Source organism: Carya illinoinensis, chromosome 7 (genome assembly GCF_018687715.1).
Source record: "Carya illinoinensis cultivar Pawnee chromosome 7, C.illinoinensisPawnee_v1, whole genome shotgun sequence".
Lineage (NCBI taxonomy): Eukaryota > Viridiplantae > Streptophyta > Magnoliopsida > Fagales > Juglandaceae > Carya > Carya illinoinensis.
In genome coordinates, this window is record NC_056758.1 from 16,600,743 (window position 1) to 16,618,700 (window position 17,958).

Here is a 17,958-nt window from a genome sequence, read left to right on the forward strand (position 1 = left end):
TAGGTTTGGTTACATAAAACCAAATTATCTGATCTCATATAATCATTACGACTTTCTCAAATTTCTATATAAAATATAATAACAATTTTTAATTTTTTAAATTTCAAGACAAAATTAATATTAAAAAAATATATTATAATAATATTTTATTTAATTTTCAACAAAATATCTCATTTCATCTCATTTAAACTGTGTAACCAAACGAGATATTAGAAAAGTTATAATAATGAAATTAAATGAAAAAAAATGTGATAAAATATTTTCACTATCCAAACTATCCAAATAGGGCCTAAAATTTAAAATCTCTATTTAAAATAGCATCATTTGTTTTCACAATTCAAAATTTATTCATTCTATTTCATTTAATCGTTATAATTTTTTTAAATTTTTATATAAAATAAAATAAAAATTTTTAAAATTTAAAATTTTAAAATAAAATATTATTAAAATATTTTTTAATATTATTTTATTTAATTTTTAATTTTAATTTTAACTCACCTCGTCACACCATCACATACTATAAAGCAAAAGGAGATAATTTGGCTACGTTTTCCAGCTGGGCGATATTTTTCCGTATTCAATTTCAATCCCACCAAACGTTTTGACTCCCTCCGTTCATTCTTATCCACACCATCTTCCGGCTTTCATGTTTCGGCCTTCTCTTTCTGCCAGTGTCTGTGTCTGGTGTCTGTGTCTGCGTCTGTGTCTCTCTCTCGCAAAACCAAACAGGATCCACGCACTCTAACTTGAGACATTCAGCTTCAAATAGAGAGAGATCCTTATTTCATGGGCCTTAACCGGAGGGACTTGGTTAGAATTCTTGCTCGTCTCCAGCTTTTTCATCAATGGCCAATCCTCTCACTCTCAATCTCAGCTCCTTCTTCTTCACTCTTCTGATTCTTCACAGACTTCTACCCATTACCGGCCTTCACCTTCTCCTCATCTTTCTTCACTCCCTTTTATAGGTCTGGCTTACCGGTTTTCCCGGTACCCACTTCCTCTTCTTTCTCCTTCTCTCTGCTTGATTCTCGGAAAAATAAGACGCAGGAAATATTATTTTATTCCTGGATTTTTCTGGAGCAAACGCAAACCGGCCTCCCTCTAGTTGATTGCTCTGTGAAGGTGGGAAAGTGGAAGAAAGTTCAACTTTGAAATATCTGGATCCCCTGGGAAGTTAGAAACTTCATTGACCGAACTTATTAAATCGAGGTGATCTTTCTGATTTAGAAAACTTCGATTGAACTTTGAGCGGAACTAGTAGAAGAAAACTGAAGATCTTAGCTTTTTCATAGGCTTCTCTTTAGCCAAACAGCAATATACAACTATCCATTGTCAGATATCTAGTGATTTCAGGTACTTGTCTTGAATCGTAGATTTGTTCTCTCGAATTCTTCCTGTAACCCACTTTTCTTTTCTTTTTCTTGGGCTTCTCGGCAGACGAACGGGGATTGAGAATGGCATCGGTGTTTCTGTACCATGTGGTGGGCGATCTGACGGTGGGGAAGCCTGAGATGGTGGAGTTTCTGGAGATGGAGACTGTCGAGTCGGCGATACGTGCGATCGGGGAGTCGACAGAGGGAGGAATACCGGTGTGGAAGAGGAGATCGCATTCCCAGCATCCAGGTGTGATTGAGAGTGGTGAGATGAGGCAGCAAAGGTTTGTGGGCATTCTTAGTTCTCTGGACATTGTTGGCTTCTTGGCAAGGAGTGAGTGTTTGGAGGATCAAGACAAGGCCATGAAGACCCCGGTTTCCGAGGTAGTTGTGCCTAATAATTCCCTGTTGAGGCAGGTTGATCCTGGGACAAGGTCAGCTATCATGCTATGATTGATTTTTTTAACGTAAAATATTAGAATTTTAACTCCCCGATTTCGCTATGAGCATTATATGAATTTAATTTGATTGTACTTAGAAGAAAGGTTTTCCTCTCTATTAATTAGTGATCATGCTCTTTTCATGAAGTTTGCCGTTTTTCCTTTTAGATTGGTAAAACAAGCATGAGCGTCTTGGTCTCCCAAAGTTTTACTGCGACAGGAAAGTCAATTTGGGTAGTTTATGAATCTTGATGATCTTGAGCTGGAGAGTACAGGAAATTGCCATGATCGTTTTCCCCCTAATATGCGCTGGTGTGTGCTAGGCCCTGTAAAATCCGAATAATGACTGCATGAAAATGGGTTGGTGTAACGTTCTTGATAATCAAGAACTGCTGATTACCACCCAGACTTCAGATTCCTCTCGATGATTAACTACTCACAACACACAAGACTAGAAGTAGTCGAGAAAAGCGCAACACACAATGATTTAACTCCAGATTCCATGATGAATCTGAACTGGGAATTTTCGAGGAACTCCCAACCTCCAAGACTCAAGATTCTTATTCAACCGATATGCTTACATGCAAGAACTCTGCTATTCTTATACTCGCAGAGTGAATCCAGAAATTCAAAACGCAACTAATACAACATAAAATGCACCCAAACTTCTAACTATCAAAACTCACCGTATTACTTAAACCAACACACCGTTTGTAACATACGAACCTAGAATTTAGGTTAATTCAGTTAGAATTATTTAGTTATGTTCTGATTATATTTATTCTTTTTATTAATTACTTATTTATTTATTTTCAGATACGTATAATTATCTTTTTGTTAAATCAGATAATGAACCAGATTAATTAGTTTTTAGGTGGTTTCCTTTTATCTTGTAATCTTTGTTATTATCGGATAGGTTTAAAAGTTTTTGAAAAGATTCTAAGATCAAAACCAAATCAGATCTAGCTAATCCCCTGAAAACTCTAGCTAATCTCCTGAAAACTCTAGCTAATCTCCTGAAAACCCACGTAAAACCCTTTCCCTCACCTTTATAAAATCTTACCAGACCCTCAGAATAATGTTTCAGAAATTTTAGTTGACAAAGAGGGAAAAGAAAAGGATAGCACTCGTGCAGCCCCTTCTTTTCTGTTACCCAGCCACCTCATCAGAGCACCTTCAGATCTACACAGACACTGCCAGTCAACCACTTCGTTGAACACCCCACTATCTGGTAAGCCACTGCAGTCTGTCACCTTTTTTCTCTCTCTCTTGTCACACGTTACCTTTCCTTAGCAAGCCTTAGATCCCATAGCTGGCCTGCTTTCTCCAGCAAATGATTATTTGCTTTGTACATATCCTCTTATTTCTTTTACTTTACTGAAAAGCACATGCAAGTTTTGGTTATTACACAAATGCCCTTCAACCCACTGCACCTAACCTTTCCGTAAACTGCCTCATAAAGGAACTTTTGGTGAAGTTACCTCTTTACCCTCTAGTAACTAGGCAGACTTTATATTTTAAACCTGATCTTATACGTGGGCTATTTTTTCCTTGTGGGCTGGGCTTGAGGTTTATTAGACATGTTTCATTAATATGGACTTTTGTTTTAAATTGGGCTTGATTCTAGTATATTTCAGAAACTTGTTTTAATTGATAAGTGAGTTGATTTCTTGTGGGCCTGATTATTTTTATTGGGCTGGTTGTATTTACAGAAACTGTTCTAGTAACCTTAAATGTTTTCTGTACTTGGGGCTGGGCTGAAACTTAAATCAGACCAAAGTTTCACTTAAATAAATGTATTAGTCTCAGACTCATTCTTTTATACAATATATTGAAGGGCTTTTAAGCATATTTTAAAGAATTCTTTTATATTGTTTCAGCTTGTTATCTTAGCTAATATTTCAATTGACCTTTAACTAAGTTTTATAAAATCATTAAGATTATCATATGAGCTTTGGAATAATATTATTTTAGGTAATCTTTTTATATTTGAATATTCATTATATTACCTCTATGGTAAGATTTTAAATAATTAGATTGCTACGACACGTTTTCTAGAAAGATTAGTAACGTCTAGTGCCTCGTATAGGTCACGAGCTACGACGTGAGTATTCGGAAGCAGCGCTAAGAGGTAAATAATATGGTCATATAAATGTATGTGTAATGTAAATATTATAATTGGGTATGATAATATGTTATGGTTTTGATGGTTATCTACGTTGCGCTAAAAGCCAAGTCAAGGTTAGATCGCTTTCATGAACTTCTATGAATTATGATGATTTACATGAAAGTAAGCCTATATATATGTTGAACCTTTATGGATCGTTGATTGATGGATTGAATGTTACTAACATCACATGGAAGCCATGATATTATCATATAATAAATTAAGATAGGTATTCTATGAATTAAAATAGCCAAATCATGCATGCTTCATTCATGTAGTGCTTAGACCATGTATGCCATGTATTGTTCATGCAATAACTTAAGTCAAGCATGCCATGTAATGAATAGCCAGATCATGTATGCCATATTCATGTAGTTTTGAGATCATGCATGCCATGAAATGTCATAAAATGATTAAATCATGTTAGGCCATGTCATGCTATGCTATACCATGTACAAGAATATATCATGTTATGCCATGCCATGTACAAGAATATGCCATGCTAGAGAAGTCTATGAAGTCCAAGAAAATTATCATGCATTAAGAAAGATAAGCATTTTAAGGTAACACGGACCCAAGCGTGTTTACCATAGTTATGCTAAGAAGGTACCACGGACTCAAGCGTGGTTATCACAAGTTAAGTGGAACACGGACTCAAGCGTGTTTCACTCCATGTCATGCAAGTTAAGTGAACATGGACCCAAGCATGTTTCACTCCATGTCATGCAAGTTAAGTGAACATGGACCCAAGCATGTTTCACTCCATGTCAAGCAAAGATAAGTGAAACACGGACCCAAGCGTGTTTTACTCCATGTCAAGCAAAGATAAGTGAAACACGGACCCAAGCGTGTTTCACTCCATGTCAAGCAAGATAAGTGAAACACGGACTCAAGCGTGTTTCACTCCACGTCAAGCAAGATAAGTGAAACACGGACTCAAGCGTGTTTCACTTCATGTTATGCAAGTTAAGTGAAACACGGACTCAAGCGTGTTTCACTACATGACAAGTTATGTGGTGCCATGGACTCAAGCGTGGTTCACCATGAAATATGTATAATTCAAGATAAACAAGTTACTCATGCATTCACGTTTCAAGTTTGCCATGCTTATGAATGTTTCCGTTCATGTTAATCCATAAATGTTATATGGAAGTTATGATAAGGCTTTAAAAATCAAATTTATGCTAAGCTAGATAGTATTTACGGTATGATGTATTATTTACTGAGTATTCGACTCATTTTGTTGTTTGTCTTTTTGTTTTCTTCTATGTTGATTGCCACAGATGGTGATTATGATGATGCAGAGCTGGATGGCCAGGAGTAGATTTAGTATATGGACTTAGAGATGAATAAGTGTCTTTTACACAAGGATTAAGTTTCCTTTATGTCTTTTCAATAACTAGTTTTGTTTAAGACTAGCTCACTTTTGCTTTATTCAGTTTCAGTTTTCAAGACTATTTATTTCCTTTCTTTTAAGTCTATTCCAATAAATGAGGTATTTCAGAGTAATGAGTCTCTTTACCGGGCATTTTATCATGTTGGTTAGTAACGTCTCTATCCTACGGGAACGGGGTGTTACACCGTTTTACTAAACATCAACAAATCCCCTTTAATACAAAACGCCCCGTATTGTTCACTGCACATGTTCTGCCGTTAAAGTCGTTATTTATCAGAGACTTCACACTTCTCTCTTCTGCACTCAGCAACCTTCTTCAAGGCCATTGCTCCCAGCACACCCGTGACAGTTGGCTGAAATATGGGCTGAGTTGTTTTCTGTTCGCGGGGAGAACATGTGAACAACTAATTGTAGGAAGTGGGTGTTTGAGGTTTGGATAATAAAATCATCTCAACTCATCTTATCTAATTATTACAAATTTCTCAAATTTCTAAACAAAATACAGTAAACAAGTCAACTTTTTCAAATCACAAAATAAAAATAATATTAAAAATAATATTCTAACAATATTTTTTTCAACTTTCATCTCAACTCATTATCCAAACCTCTCCAAGTATTACGTGAAAGGAATTTAGGTGCTGCTGAATATGGGCTGAGTTGTTCTCTGTTTGTGGGGAGAGCATGTGAGCAACTATTTGTAGGAAGTGGGTCTTTCTTAGTGTATTACGTGAAAGTAGTTTAGGCAAGTATCCACTAGGGTGTTTTGTTTTAGGGTGCCTTTTTCTTGTATGTGGAAGGGGAAGTGTGGGTATCAGGGGAGAGAAGCAACGAAAAAATAAATGAGATTTATTTAGTTAAATTTTCTTTCATTTCTTGAATGTTCTTTTTTGGTCCATCAATGGATATCAGAGTCATGGCAACAAACAAGGAGAGGATTTAGAAGACATGCACAAGGTGCATAAAGGTATTATCTACTTGGAAGTGAGGGCTAGTTGCATGGGGAGATGGCTGGAAGAAGGACTTAGTGCATGGCTAGAGAGGATTTAGAAGCAGGATAGAGACATGCTTGAGGTGCACAAAGAGATTATCTGCTTGGAAGTGAGGACCAACCATGTGGATGGATGGCTGGGAAGGGGAATTAGTGCATGGCTGGAAGTGAGGACCAGCTGTGCGGAGAGATGGCATCATGTACAAAGTCAGTCATGTGGAAATTTCTCAACGAAGTTTCAGTTATGTGAGAGAGAGAGAGAGAGAGAGAGAGAGAGAGAGAGAGAGTTAGTGCATGGCTGGAAGTGAGGACCAGCCGTGTGGCGAGATGGCATCATGTACAAAGTTTCAGTCATGTGGAAATTTCGCAACAAAGTTTCAGTCATGTGGGAATGTGTGTGTGTGTGTGTGTGTGTGTGAGAGAGAGAGAGAGAGAGAGAGAGAGAGAGAGAGAGAGAGTTGCATGCGAGTTAGCTGGAATCATATAGGTGAGTGATTATATGGATCAATAAGGAGCACCTATGTTCTTTCTTTTCTTTACTTTAGTACACCTGCTTTGTATTGCAATTTATAATTCCACCCAAAGTGGAGGAAAAATGAATTTCACTCTGATTTTCAGTGTTCACCTTCTCTAATTTTGGGTTTCCCTCATCATCCTTGGTGTTACATCCAAAGGGTATAGGTTTGAATTTGTGTATGTAGCAAAGGAGGTTGCTGAGGAAAAAAGAAATGTATAACAGAGGAGGTTAACCACTAATGTTACATGTGTTAAAGTACAGTTCACTCTTACATCTTGCATAAGAAGTGAAAAACAAGTAAATAAACTTAGGTACACTTTCTTCATAGTCTGGAGAGAGAGAGAGAGAGAGAGAGAGAGAGAGAGAGAGAGAGAAGGGGGGGTGGTTGTGATTAGTGTGAGGAGGAACTATTCATAGCTGTCCATACTTAAATTTATGCCTTTTTTGTTTATCTGGAGATTTTTTTTTCCTGCATTATTATTACACAGCTGTGTAAGGACATTGTCAGAAATGATCCAATATCATCTTGATATTGGAAGTTGTATATTTGTAAAGCTTGATTGTGATTCATTTATTTTTTTTCAATTTGATGAGATTCTCCTTTAGTTAGTTACATGAAAATTAGCTTTTATAGCCATGTTGTATAAAATTAGAGACAAAACTGAATAAATGGGTAATATTTATGGTCATAATGTCATGAGTTGCATGTTTTTATTTTTTATTTTATACTAACTTGGTTTTGAGGATCATGCATTGTAGCAACTCCCACATCTTTGTCCTTACGATTCAGTTATCGGATATGAGAAATGATATTTGTAGTCCTAAGTATGCAAGTCCCGTGCCCATGTTGTATCTAGTATTACTCATTTGATATAAACCAATATTTGTACTGACATAAGAGGTAGTTTATTATTATTATTTTTACACTGGTGCGAAATCCCTGGTGCACGCCATTAACTTGATGGTTGTGCTTGCCATGTCAGTGTAAAAATAATAATGATAAAAAACTTGCTGGATTGCCTTGTAGGTTCCAGTCAATCGAGTTATCTCAAACTCTAATCGGGAATCAACGTCAAGGAACAATCTTTGCCCTCCTCTAATCGGGATTCAATGTCATGGAACAATCTTTGCCCCTCCTCTATTACTTCTATGTATTTGTATTCCCCTGAACCAAAGCGAAACTACTTTCTCTGTTATTCTTTCTAATCAATATTAAAATTGAGCTAGCTAAACAGAATGGAGACAGATTTGTCCCATTTGAACTTGAAAATTCTTAAAATGACATGTCAGCAATGTGCCCCATGGGCACAAATAGACTGTTCCTTTTGATTAATACTTATGAATTTTTCTTCTGCATCTGTCTACTTGTAAGTTCACTGACTATATAACTACAAGTTTCAATGTTGTTTCTGAATGTTATTTATACCTGCTTTCAAATGTGGTAGAAGAGTCATACTGTATTGTTAATGACAAGAGGAATTCTCCGGCTTAAACTTGAAATTGTTTTCACAATGTTGTTAATATAGTCATAATCTAATGGGGCCACCATTACTTTTATTGGATGCAATAGTGTGGCTGTTTTCCCGTCTATGTCTAGATCTTGCTTTTTATTGTATTGCCATTAGACATGGGGTTATAGTTTGATGGGGTTATAGTTTTGTGTTTTGGAAACCAAACACTGGAGACTTTGCAGGAAATCTAAAATGTGTAGTAATTATTTGATGGTAGATAGGAAGAATGGTCCCTTTCTACCTGTTATTTTACAAAATATGGGGAGGTATTTTTATATGGGTTTTTGATCATGATGATAGTTCCTTATAAACAAATAACATCTCAGTCACATGGGGTCTGCTTTGCTATGATCTTAAGGGATATGGAAACCTTTTACCTTTTAGTTTGTTTCTGAGATTCCTTTTTCTCTTTAAGATGCACCATCTTTTTTTCCCCTTTTTTGATGTCTTTCATATGCACTACCATGCTCCTTTTTTACTGTATCTTGATTTTTTTTTTTTTTGGTGCAAGATTGATAGACGCCCTAGAGATGATGAAGCAAGGTGTGAAGCGTCTTCTTGTTCCCAAAAGTGTGGGATGGAAAGGCATGAGCAAGCGATTCTCAATCCTATACAATGGTAAGTGGCTGAAGAATATTGATACCTCAAGTGGCAGTGGCATTAACCTCAATGCCAACACCAACCGTCCTTCCTCGTCTTCCACATCTTCCACCACCACTCTCCGTGATAAGTTTTGCTGTCTGTCAAGAGAAGATGTCATCCGTTTCATTATTGGTTGCCTTGGTGCGTTGGCCCCACTGCCTCTTTCCTCCATCTCCTCCCTTGGAGTCATCAACACAAACTACTACTCTATTGAAGCCTCCTTGCCAGCCCTTGAAGCAACCCAAAAGCTTCCTGGAGACCCCAGTGCAGTAGCTGTTGTGGAATGCACGCCGGATGGACATTATAAGATCATTGGAGAGATCTCTGCCACTAAACTATGGAAATGTGATTACTTGGCGGCGGCATGGGCCTTAGCCAATCTTTCTGCTGGACAGTTTGTGATGGGAGTTGAAGATGATGTGACCTCGAGGTCGTTGCCAGATTTCACTCTGAATTCAACCGATGGCAATAACAATTTGGTTAATGGAGGCAGTGGGTCAAGAAGGCCAAAAAAATTTAGCAGTAGGAGTATTGGGTTCTTTAGCAATAGCCCAAGTTTTGGTGGCAATAGGAGCATGTATAGGGGCAGAAGCGCCCCCTTGACATGTAAGGTTACGAGTTCATTGGCTGCAGTTATGGCTCAGATGTTGTCTCACAGGGCTACTCACGTTTGGGTGATCGAGGATGAAAGTGATGATGTTCTAGTTGGGGTGGTGGGTTATGCTGACATTTTGGCTGCTGTGACCAAACAACCTGCTACATTTGTTGCTTCCAATCGATCTTGCGAGGCATTTGGAAATGAAATTCATACTTGAATTTGTTAATTTATTATTTTTTTGGCTGGTTTTGAGGTTGTATTAAGCTATATCGAATGTTTGCAATTGTGTACTTGTAAGATGCATAAGAGAATTGGGTTTGCTAGGTTTGTATGTTGTCAAGGTTTTTTCTTTCCTTTCAAAACTCTTTTGTTGTGATAATAAAACCATACAGTCGTGTTCCTATAATATTTACAAGTGCAGTTTCGATTTTCCTTTTGGAGTTTACAAACCACCGGTTAATAGTATCTTTGTAACATCAACTGAAAGAACTGTAGGAGGTAAAGAGGAGAGATGCTGCTCATTTCTGCCTTTTTTATTTTTAATCTCAATAAGCATGCGTTATATATATATATATACACACACACTAGCAGTGGGGCTATGTGTGAGGCACGTATGCACAAAAAAAGTTCTAAAATATAAACATCGAGCGTACAAAAAGAAAACTTAATGATAAGGTAAATAAAGATAATATAGATCGTTTCAGTTTAAAACTATTAATTCAAATGACAATAGGTTTAAACAAATCATAGGTCCAAGCAAATTTGGGAAATAAATGATCATTTTTGGAATTCATATTACAGTATCTTCCTTAAACAACCTATAAATATTATGGAATTGTTTCCTTCGCCATTATGAATATATGATATGGTCCAGCTCTACTTTTAGACTCATTTATCAAGTGATGTCTATTTTTTTCTAAACTTTGTTGGCTATTATGAATCTATGATATGATTGGTTCATCTAATTTCAATAGCATTTGGAGTGGAGCTGGACCAAAGAAACTTGAAGGCCAACTTTCATTTTTATTTTTGTCACTCATGGCAACAAACAGAGTCCAAGCATGGCCAAGAATTTTATTTTATTTTATTTTTTTCTCCTTCCTGTCAAAAGGAACCTAGGTTAAAGCCAGCCCTGGGAGCACCAAAACCAAGCACAAACCAAAACCAAGTCCCACAACAGAATCGAATGATGTAAACCAGTACTAACACCAGCTTGGGTAACTTCTCAAATACTACTATTTGCTTGACTTTCATAATCTATTATTCATCCTAATTTGTATACCTGTCGTGCTGAGAATCTCTTATGCAGGTCATTTATATATTTCTATTGATGGGTACCATCTTTATTACTATCGGCATTGTTATATTTCTGCACCACCACCACCGTAGAACAAGATGCAGGAAAATGCAGAAAAAGACGCAAAAAAATGCAGAAAAATATTTCTGGGGTACCATCTTTATTCCTATCGGTCTTGTTATATTTCTGCACCACCACCGTAGAACAAGATGCAGGAAAATGCAGAAAAATATTTCTGCAACACCATATTCAATAGGAAGATGCAGAAAAATAGAACTAGATGCATAATGAAAACCAGAACAATCTAGACAGAACCAAGTTCATACCTGTCTCAAAGCTCCGCAATCCACACCACGGAAGTGAACACGCGGAAAGCAATGACAAATACATCTCCTCACCGCACTGTAGAACAGAGATATTTTAGAAGGCAACCCAACGAGAAGCAACAATGTTGATGAACGAAGAAGAGGAGAAACAGAGTTTGTACTCGGCCAGCCAGGGACGAAATCGCAACCAAAGGGCACAATTATAATTACAATCAATCATACAGGAGCTGAAGCGTAATAAAAAGGAAAGAACCAGACAGCTGGAAAGTAGGACACAAGAGTCAGGGGCACATCAGTAATAACAGCCGGTCAGAGTGGCATAAGAGTATTGGCAATGCCTAAAGTCTAAAATTTAGTTAAGATGTTGTGTTTTAGCCATAATATAGACTTCTAGCTAAATTAGTCTATATTGGACTAGCTATCTCTAAGTCTAAAAAATAATATAATATTATTTATTTTAATAATATTTGATAATTTTTTTCTTTTAATATTTTACAAAGACACTACATATAGAAAGTTGGTATCATTTCAAACTTCCTTTGAACTCTTTGGAGGGTCAATTTACTAGCATACAAGCTGTAGGAAATTCATGAAACCTCACCCTCTAGTTTGGTACTGATACAACACAATATTGAATTCCACTAAATTGAACCCAAAGCAGTTATATATCATGAAAAGTTATCCAGAAATAAACAAACAAAATACATTGAATTTTATATATTCCATTGTTCACTTGCGGAAACATGTACTTCTGGAGAATGAACTCAAAACATTCTAGTAATTATCAAAACAGTCCACAAATTACCAATACAGTCCATTAATGTACACAATGAGGGCTTAAATTTAAGTGGTGCAAAAATTGAGCAGATGCCCTAAGTATTACATATTATCTAAGCACAACACCATAGAAGTGATTGCTAGATAAGCTAAGATGTATACAACTGCAAGATCTGCCAGTAAACTGATACAATCCTTCAACCCAAACAGGGTTGAGATGTTCTGTAAGCCCTTTGTTGGGCATTGTTCAATTCACCCTCACACAACTCTTTTACGTCTCTAAGGGCCACCAAAAATTCCACAATATATATATATATATGAGAATAGATTAAATCAAAGGATACAGAGGATCCATAGAAAAAGAATAATTAATGTACGATGCATAAGTCCATTTGGCATTATATACTTTTTGGCAGTATATTATATATGATAAAACCTGGTATTTGCTTACTTCAAGATCTGCTAAAACTTCATTCGTTACTTCTGCCAAAAACTGACCTGTTATATTAACTCAAATATTCAGCTCCACTAAATTACATAAATAATAACAATATGGGCAATTCAAGTATAGAACAAATACAACAAGAAAATAAGAATAAGAGTTCATATGGCTTTAGATAAAATGGCAAGAAAATATTCAAGTAGCCGGCCCAAATAGTCAAATACATTAATTTATGTGTTCACCATTTCCTTATGGACCACATTTTAAGTTTCAAGAAATGTCACTCATGAAGAAAATAAGCTTGTAAATACAGAAACACTCGTATTAGGCACACACGAAGAGATACAACAATTCTGTTCAAGCTATCCATAGATAATGTGTGATTGATGTTTTACACAAACTTTTGAACCTTGTATGAAGAATACAAAACAATTACATAAGAATGGAAAGACCAAACCATAATTTATGTGCAGAGTTGATTTAAGGAAATGAAAGTGTTCAGGATAGTTTATAGAACCATTGGACATCTCCCTTATATTTTATACATACAAATAAAAAAAAAATATATTCATGTGCTTTCTCTTATGGTAAGAACTTGGTGGACTGTGAGGTTGTGGGTTTGAAACTCATTGGGTACATGTGCTGCTAATCTATAAAAATAGGAAATATTTTGATTTCATATTCTATTCTACCTTCTAATAATTTTAAGTAGACAAAAAATGGCAGTAGCAGGTGAATGTAAATTATGTAATTGTATCACCATAACAATGACATGTAATGAAAGGTGGAAATTTGGCAGATGCTGCAACAGAGATGGAATCTGAGTCTAGCAAGAAACTGCATATGCTACAAATGGCTACAAAGCTTGTTGTATCATTCCAATATTTAAATAAGTAAACACCTGGCGCTGGACAGAATAGCGATGATCCTGCAGGCTAGTTCCAACAGATGATTCACAGGAGAAAAATCGCCCAAAAACCAGAGAGAAAAGTTTCTAGGGTTTAACGGAATATTATAAAATCAAGCAATTTGCAAAAAATCTAACCCAAATCGGATTTAAAATGATTTCCTAACTGACAAACGAAATATTACCATAAATAATAAAAAATAACTAAAACTAGTGTTTCAGAGGGAAAAACAGCAGAATTTGAGGTCGAAAAAAAGGCACACGAAGCCATGCTCAGTGTGGACAGCATGCGTGCCGAAAAGAGCTTTCCAAATTGGGGTCTTATGTGCGATTTCGACACCCGTAGCCAAAGTTATGGCCAAAAGACTAAAACACACTCAAAACGGCCCCAATGAGGAACATATCACAATCAATTCCCCCCTTTGCGCTGATCTGCCAACTCATGGTATCTTAGTGCCATCAAGGTGTAATCTGACAGCTTAGCATCATCTGTTTTGGATCTCCTTGCATCAGTCGCCCCAGGTTGGAAAGAACTCGTCCTCGAGTTCAGAGTAATGTCATCAAAATCCACAAAACATGGACTTAGGTGCTTCACATTAAAGACATCAGAAGTCTTCAAGTGACTGGGAAGGAGCAACCAGTAAGCGTTATCGTTGATCTTCTGCACGACCTCACAAGGTCCAATCTTCCGATCCTTAAGCTTATTATACTCGCCAACAGGAAAACGATCACGAGTTAATACAGCCCAAACAAAATCACCAACATCAAAAAGTACCTGACGACGATGACTGTCAACCCAAGTCTCGTACTTGGTATTGCTCTTATGAATGGTCTGTTTCACCTGCTCATGGATACCCCGAAGATACTCTGCCATCTCATCTGCTTTAGGATTGAAACGTCCTATACGTGGAATAGGGGCTAAGTCCAGCACCTCGGATGGGTTCTGACCATAGACAATCTCAAATGGGCTTAAGCCTGTGGTTCTGTTTTTTGATCTGTTGTAGGCAAATTCTACTTGAGGCAATGCCAAATCCCACTGCTTCGGCTTAGTTCCTGCTAAACATCTCAAAAGGTTGCCCAAACTCCGGTTCACCACCTCGGTCTAGCCATCTGTCTAGGGGTGGTAGGCGCTACTAAAATTCAACTATGTTCCCAGTTTCCCCCACAAGCTCTTCCAAAAATGACTGATGAATTTGGTATCACGATCTAAAGTGATGGATCGAGGAACACCATGTAAACGCACAATCTCCCTGAAATAAAGATGGGCAATCCGGACAGCATCCATAGTCTTCCTACAAGCTACAAAATGGGCCATCTTGGTAAACCTGTCAACCATAACAAAGATAGAATCCGAGGCCCTTTGGGTGCGGGGTAAGCCCAATACAAAATCCATGCTGACATCGAACCAAGGAGCTTCAAGAATAGGTAAGGGAGTGTACAAACCCGCATTGGTGAGAACTCCCTTAGACCGCTGGCACACATAACAACGGTCCACATAATGGGCCACATCACTTCTCAACTTGGGCCAATAAAAGTTAGAAGAGATAAGGGCCAAGGTCTTATCTCGGCCAAAGTGTCCCTCATTATGAAGCTCACTTATAATTTGCTGCCTCAATGAACAATCTGGAATGCACAACTGTAATCCGTGAAACAGATACCCATTATGCAAAACAAAATCATGACGGTGACCATCAGTTACCTCCTAAAATATCCTTCCAAAGGAAGGACTAGCTGCATACATATCTGTGAACGTCTCAAAGCCTGCAACTTTGGTACTCATGGTGGTGAGGAGTAAGGTACGACGGCTCAGGGCATTTGCGACGCAGTTCAGACTCCCTGTTTGGTGCCTCAACGTAAAGGTGAATTCTTGCAAGTATGCCACCCACTTGGCATGACGTCTACTCAGCTTGTGTCGGCCATTGATGTACTTCAGGGCCTCATGATCGGTAAACAGAATAAACTCCTTTTGCACTAGGTAGTGACGCCAATGCTTCAGGGACTGAACTATGGCATAGAACTCCAGATCATAAGTGGAATAATTTTTCTTTGATCCCGATAGCTTCTCATTGAAAAAAGCAACTGGATGACCTGCCTGACTCAGAACACCACCAATGCCAACGCCAGATGCATCACAATTTACCTCGAACACTTTGTCAAAATCAGGGAGTGCCAAAACTGGTGCTTCGTTCATCTTCTGGTTGACCAGTTGAAAACTGGCCTCTGCCTCCTTAGACGATTGGAAATCACGCCCCTTGAGGCACTCTGTGACAGGGGCAATCAGAGTACTAAAATTTCTAATGAACCGGCGGTAGAAAGATGCCAATCCATGGAAACTTCGGATGTCATGTAAGGTCCTTGGTCTGGGCCACTCCAAGACTGCATCTATCTTTGACTGATCTGCATGAACACCATCAGTAGACACAACAAAACCAAGAAAAGTCACAGAAGTAATGAAGAAAGGACACTTCTTCTGATTGACAAACAGGCACTCCGTTTTCAGCATCTCAAAAGCAGCACGGAGGTGATCGAAGTGTGAAGCCCATGTCGGACTATAAATGAGGATATCATCGAAGTAGACTACAACAAATTTCCCCATGAAAGGCCGCAAGACTTGATGCATAAATCTCATGAATGTGCTGGACGCATTGGATAGCCCAAAAGGCATGACCATTCACTCATATAACCCTTGTGGCATCTTAAACGCCGTCTTCCACTCATCTCTAGGCCTTATTCTGATCTGGTGGTATTCGCTTTTAAGGTCAATTTTTAAGAAGACCTTAGAACCGGATAGTTGATCCAACATATCATCCAGATGGGGAATTGGAAACCGGTACTTGACTGTAATTTTGTTGATCACTCGGCTGTCAACACACATACGCCAAGAGCCATCTTTCTTTGGCACTAGCAGGGTAGGGATAGCACATGGGCTCATACTCTCTCGGATATAGCCCTTCTCCAACAACTCTACGACCTGTCGCTGTAACTCTTCAGCCTCCTTAGGACTGAGGTGATATGCTAGTTGATTTGGCAAACTTGACCCAGGAACAAGGTCAATTTGATGCTGAGTATCCCTCATAAACGGTAGCCCAAGAGGAAGATCCTTTGGCATCAAGTCAGAGAATTCTGCTAGCAGCTGCTGCACCTCTACTGGTAAATCTGTATCCACGTCTACTACACTATTCTTGCAAGGTAGTAAAGCATAGACCATGCCTCCATGCTCAATCTCATCTAAAAACCTGGACATGGAAAGCAAGTTAGTATTATTGGCTACCGGGGTAGGAGTGAGTCCTTCCCGCCGGGGCGCCAACACAATCTTTTTTCCCTTGATATTAAGGGAATACGTATTCTTCCATCCATCATGAATGACACTGCGATCATACTGCCAAGGTTGACCCAACAATACATGACACGCATCCATAGACACAACATCACACCAGGCATTATCGAAATATTTTCTACCAATTGAAAAAGATACGAGGCATCGCCTATCAACTGTTACCTCACTGCCTTTATTTAGCCATGACAACTTGTATGGCTTAGGATGACGGTTCGTCTTCAGCTGCAATTTCTGGACAACCTCCTCGGACACTACATTCTCACAACTGCCGCTGTCAATGATCATTTTGCAGACTTTATCTGCAACTGTGCAGGTCGTGTGAAAAATATTGGTTCTCAACCAATCGTCCCCTGAATCACCCTTGGGAGTCAGTAGACTCTTGCGAACGACCAGAGTCTCATGACCATCTCCATACAGCACATCATCGGTCTCATCATCGTCATACACGGGCTCGCCAATCTCCTCAGTCTCGTTTACCACGTTTTCCTCAATCAACAAATTTTTGCCCTTTTGGATTAGCAGGCTTCCTGCAATTAGTCGCCCTATGCCCTTGTTCACCACAACGAAAACATCTAATAGTAGGGTTTGAATTACCTTCCGGGGCTGTTGGACTGGATGGGAATCCTGAGGGCGAACTGGCCGACTGTTTTGATCGCTCCTGATCACTGGTCTCCTATTTTGCTATTTTTCAATAGCAAGTGCACGCTGGTAGGCTTTCAAAACATTCCACAGTGAATGAATGAAGGCTGAGGACATCTTGCAAGGGCTGGCGCAAACCCCCCAAATACCGAGCCACCATCTACTCCTCCATCTCAGATAAATCGTTCTGGGTGACTAATTGGTAAAACTCCTCATGTAATCATCGACTGATCGCGCGCCCTGCCTCAACGCATGAAGTCACTAAAACAAGGTTTGCGTGTAGCCGAAGGGAAGGAAGTGACCTTCATCTTCTTCTTCATCTTCTCCAAATCATTGATCTTGGCCTTGCCCTACTTGTCTCGTGAACGTCGCAACTGCTCCCACCATGCAAATGCTCTGCCCTTAAGTTTGATGGCGATCAGTTTCACTATCACACGATCGGGGACTTCCTTATAATCAAAAATATGCTCCACTTCATTAATCCAATCCACGAATCCCTCGGCCTGTAACATACCAGAAAACTCGGGCAGATCGACCCGAAAATCGAGGTCTCTATGATACTCCTCCCGACCACGGTGCTCCCGGAATATAGCATGATTGT

The 17,958-nt window shown here is 38.5% G+C and overlaps 1 protein-coding gene and 2 long non-coding RNA genes across 4 annotated transcripts; 2 read left to right on the forward strand and 1 right to left on the reverse strand.

Annotated features, from left to right (window-relative positions):
* The first annotated feature begins 566 nt into the window (after positions 1-566).
* Positions 567-10,038, forward strand: LOC122314925 (CBS domain-containing protein CBSX6). 2 transcript variants are annotated; one of them, XM_043130575.1, is made up of 4 exons: positions 567-1,209; positions 1,293-1,353; positions 1,438-1,807; positions 8,904-10,038. In XM_043130575.1, the coding sequence occupies exons 3-4, from the start codon at positions 1,455-1,457 to the stop codon at positions 9,847-9,849; spliced, it is 1,299 nt and encodes a 432-aa protein (XP_042986509.1). In that variant the 5' UTR covers positions 567-1,209; positions 1,293-1,353; positions 1,438-1,454; the 3' UTR covers positions 9,850-10,038. The 2 variants fall into 2 exon arrangements, with proteins under 2 accessions (XP_042986509.1, XP_042986510.1); XM_043130576.1 differs by lacking the exon at positions 1,293-1,353.
* Positions 1,814-5,489, forward strand: LOC122314926. Its single transcript, XR_006243901.1, has 3 exons — positions 1,814-3,044; positions 3,903-3,944; positions 5,264-5,489. It is a non-coding gene; the product is annotated as an uncharacterized LOC122314926 (long non-coding RNA).
* On the reverse strand, positions 5,465-11,538 carry LOC122314927. The gene is made up of 2 exons (XR_006243902.1): positions 11,256-11,538; positions 5,465-5,753 (listed from the first exon to the last, which is right to left on the reverse strand). It is a non-coding gene; the product is annotated as an uncharacterized LOC122314927 (long non-coding RNA).
* Between the last annotated feature and the right edge of the window lie 6,420 nt (positions 11,539-17,958).

Coding starts and splice junctions, on each gene's coding strand:
- LOC122314925 (XM_043130575.1), top strand. CDS start 1,455: ATGGCATCGGTGTTTCTGTACCATGTGGTGGGCGATCTGACGGTGGGG. Junction 1,808..8,903: donor CAGGTTGATCCTGGGACAAG/GTCAGCTATCAT, acceptor TTTTGGTGCAAG/ATTGATAGACGCCCTAGAGA.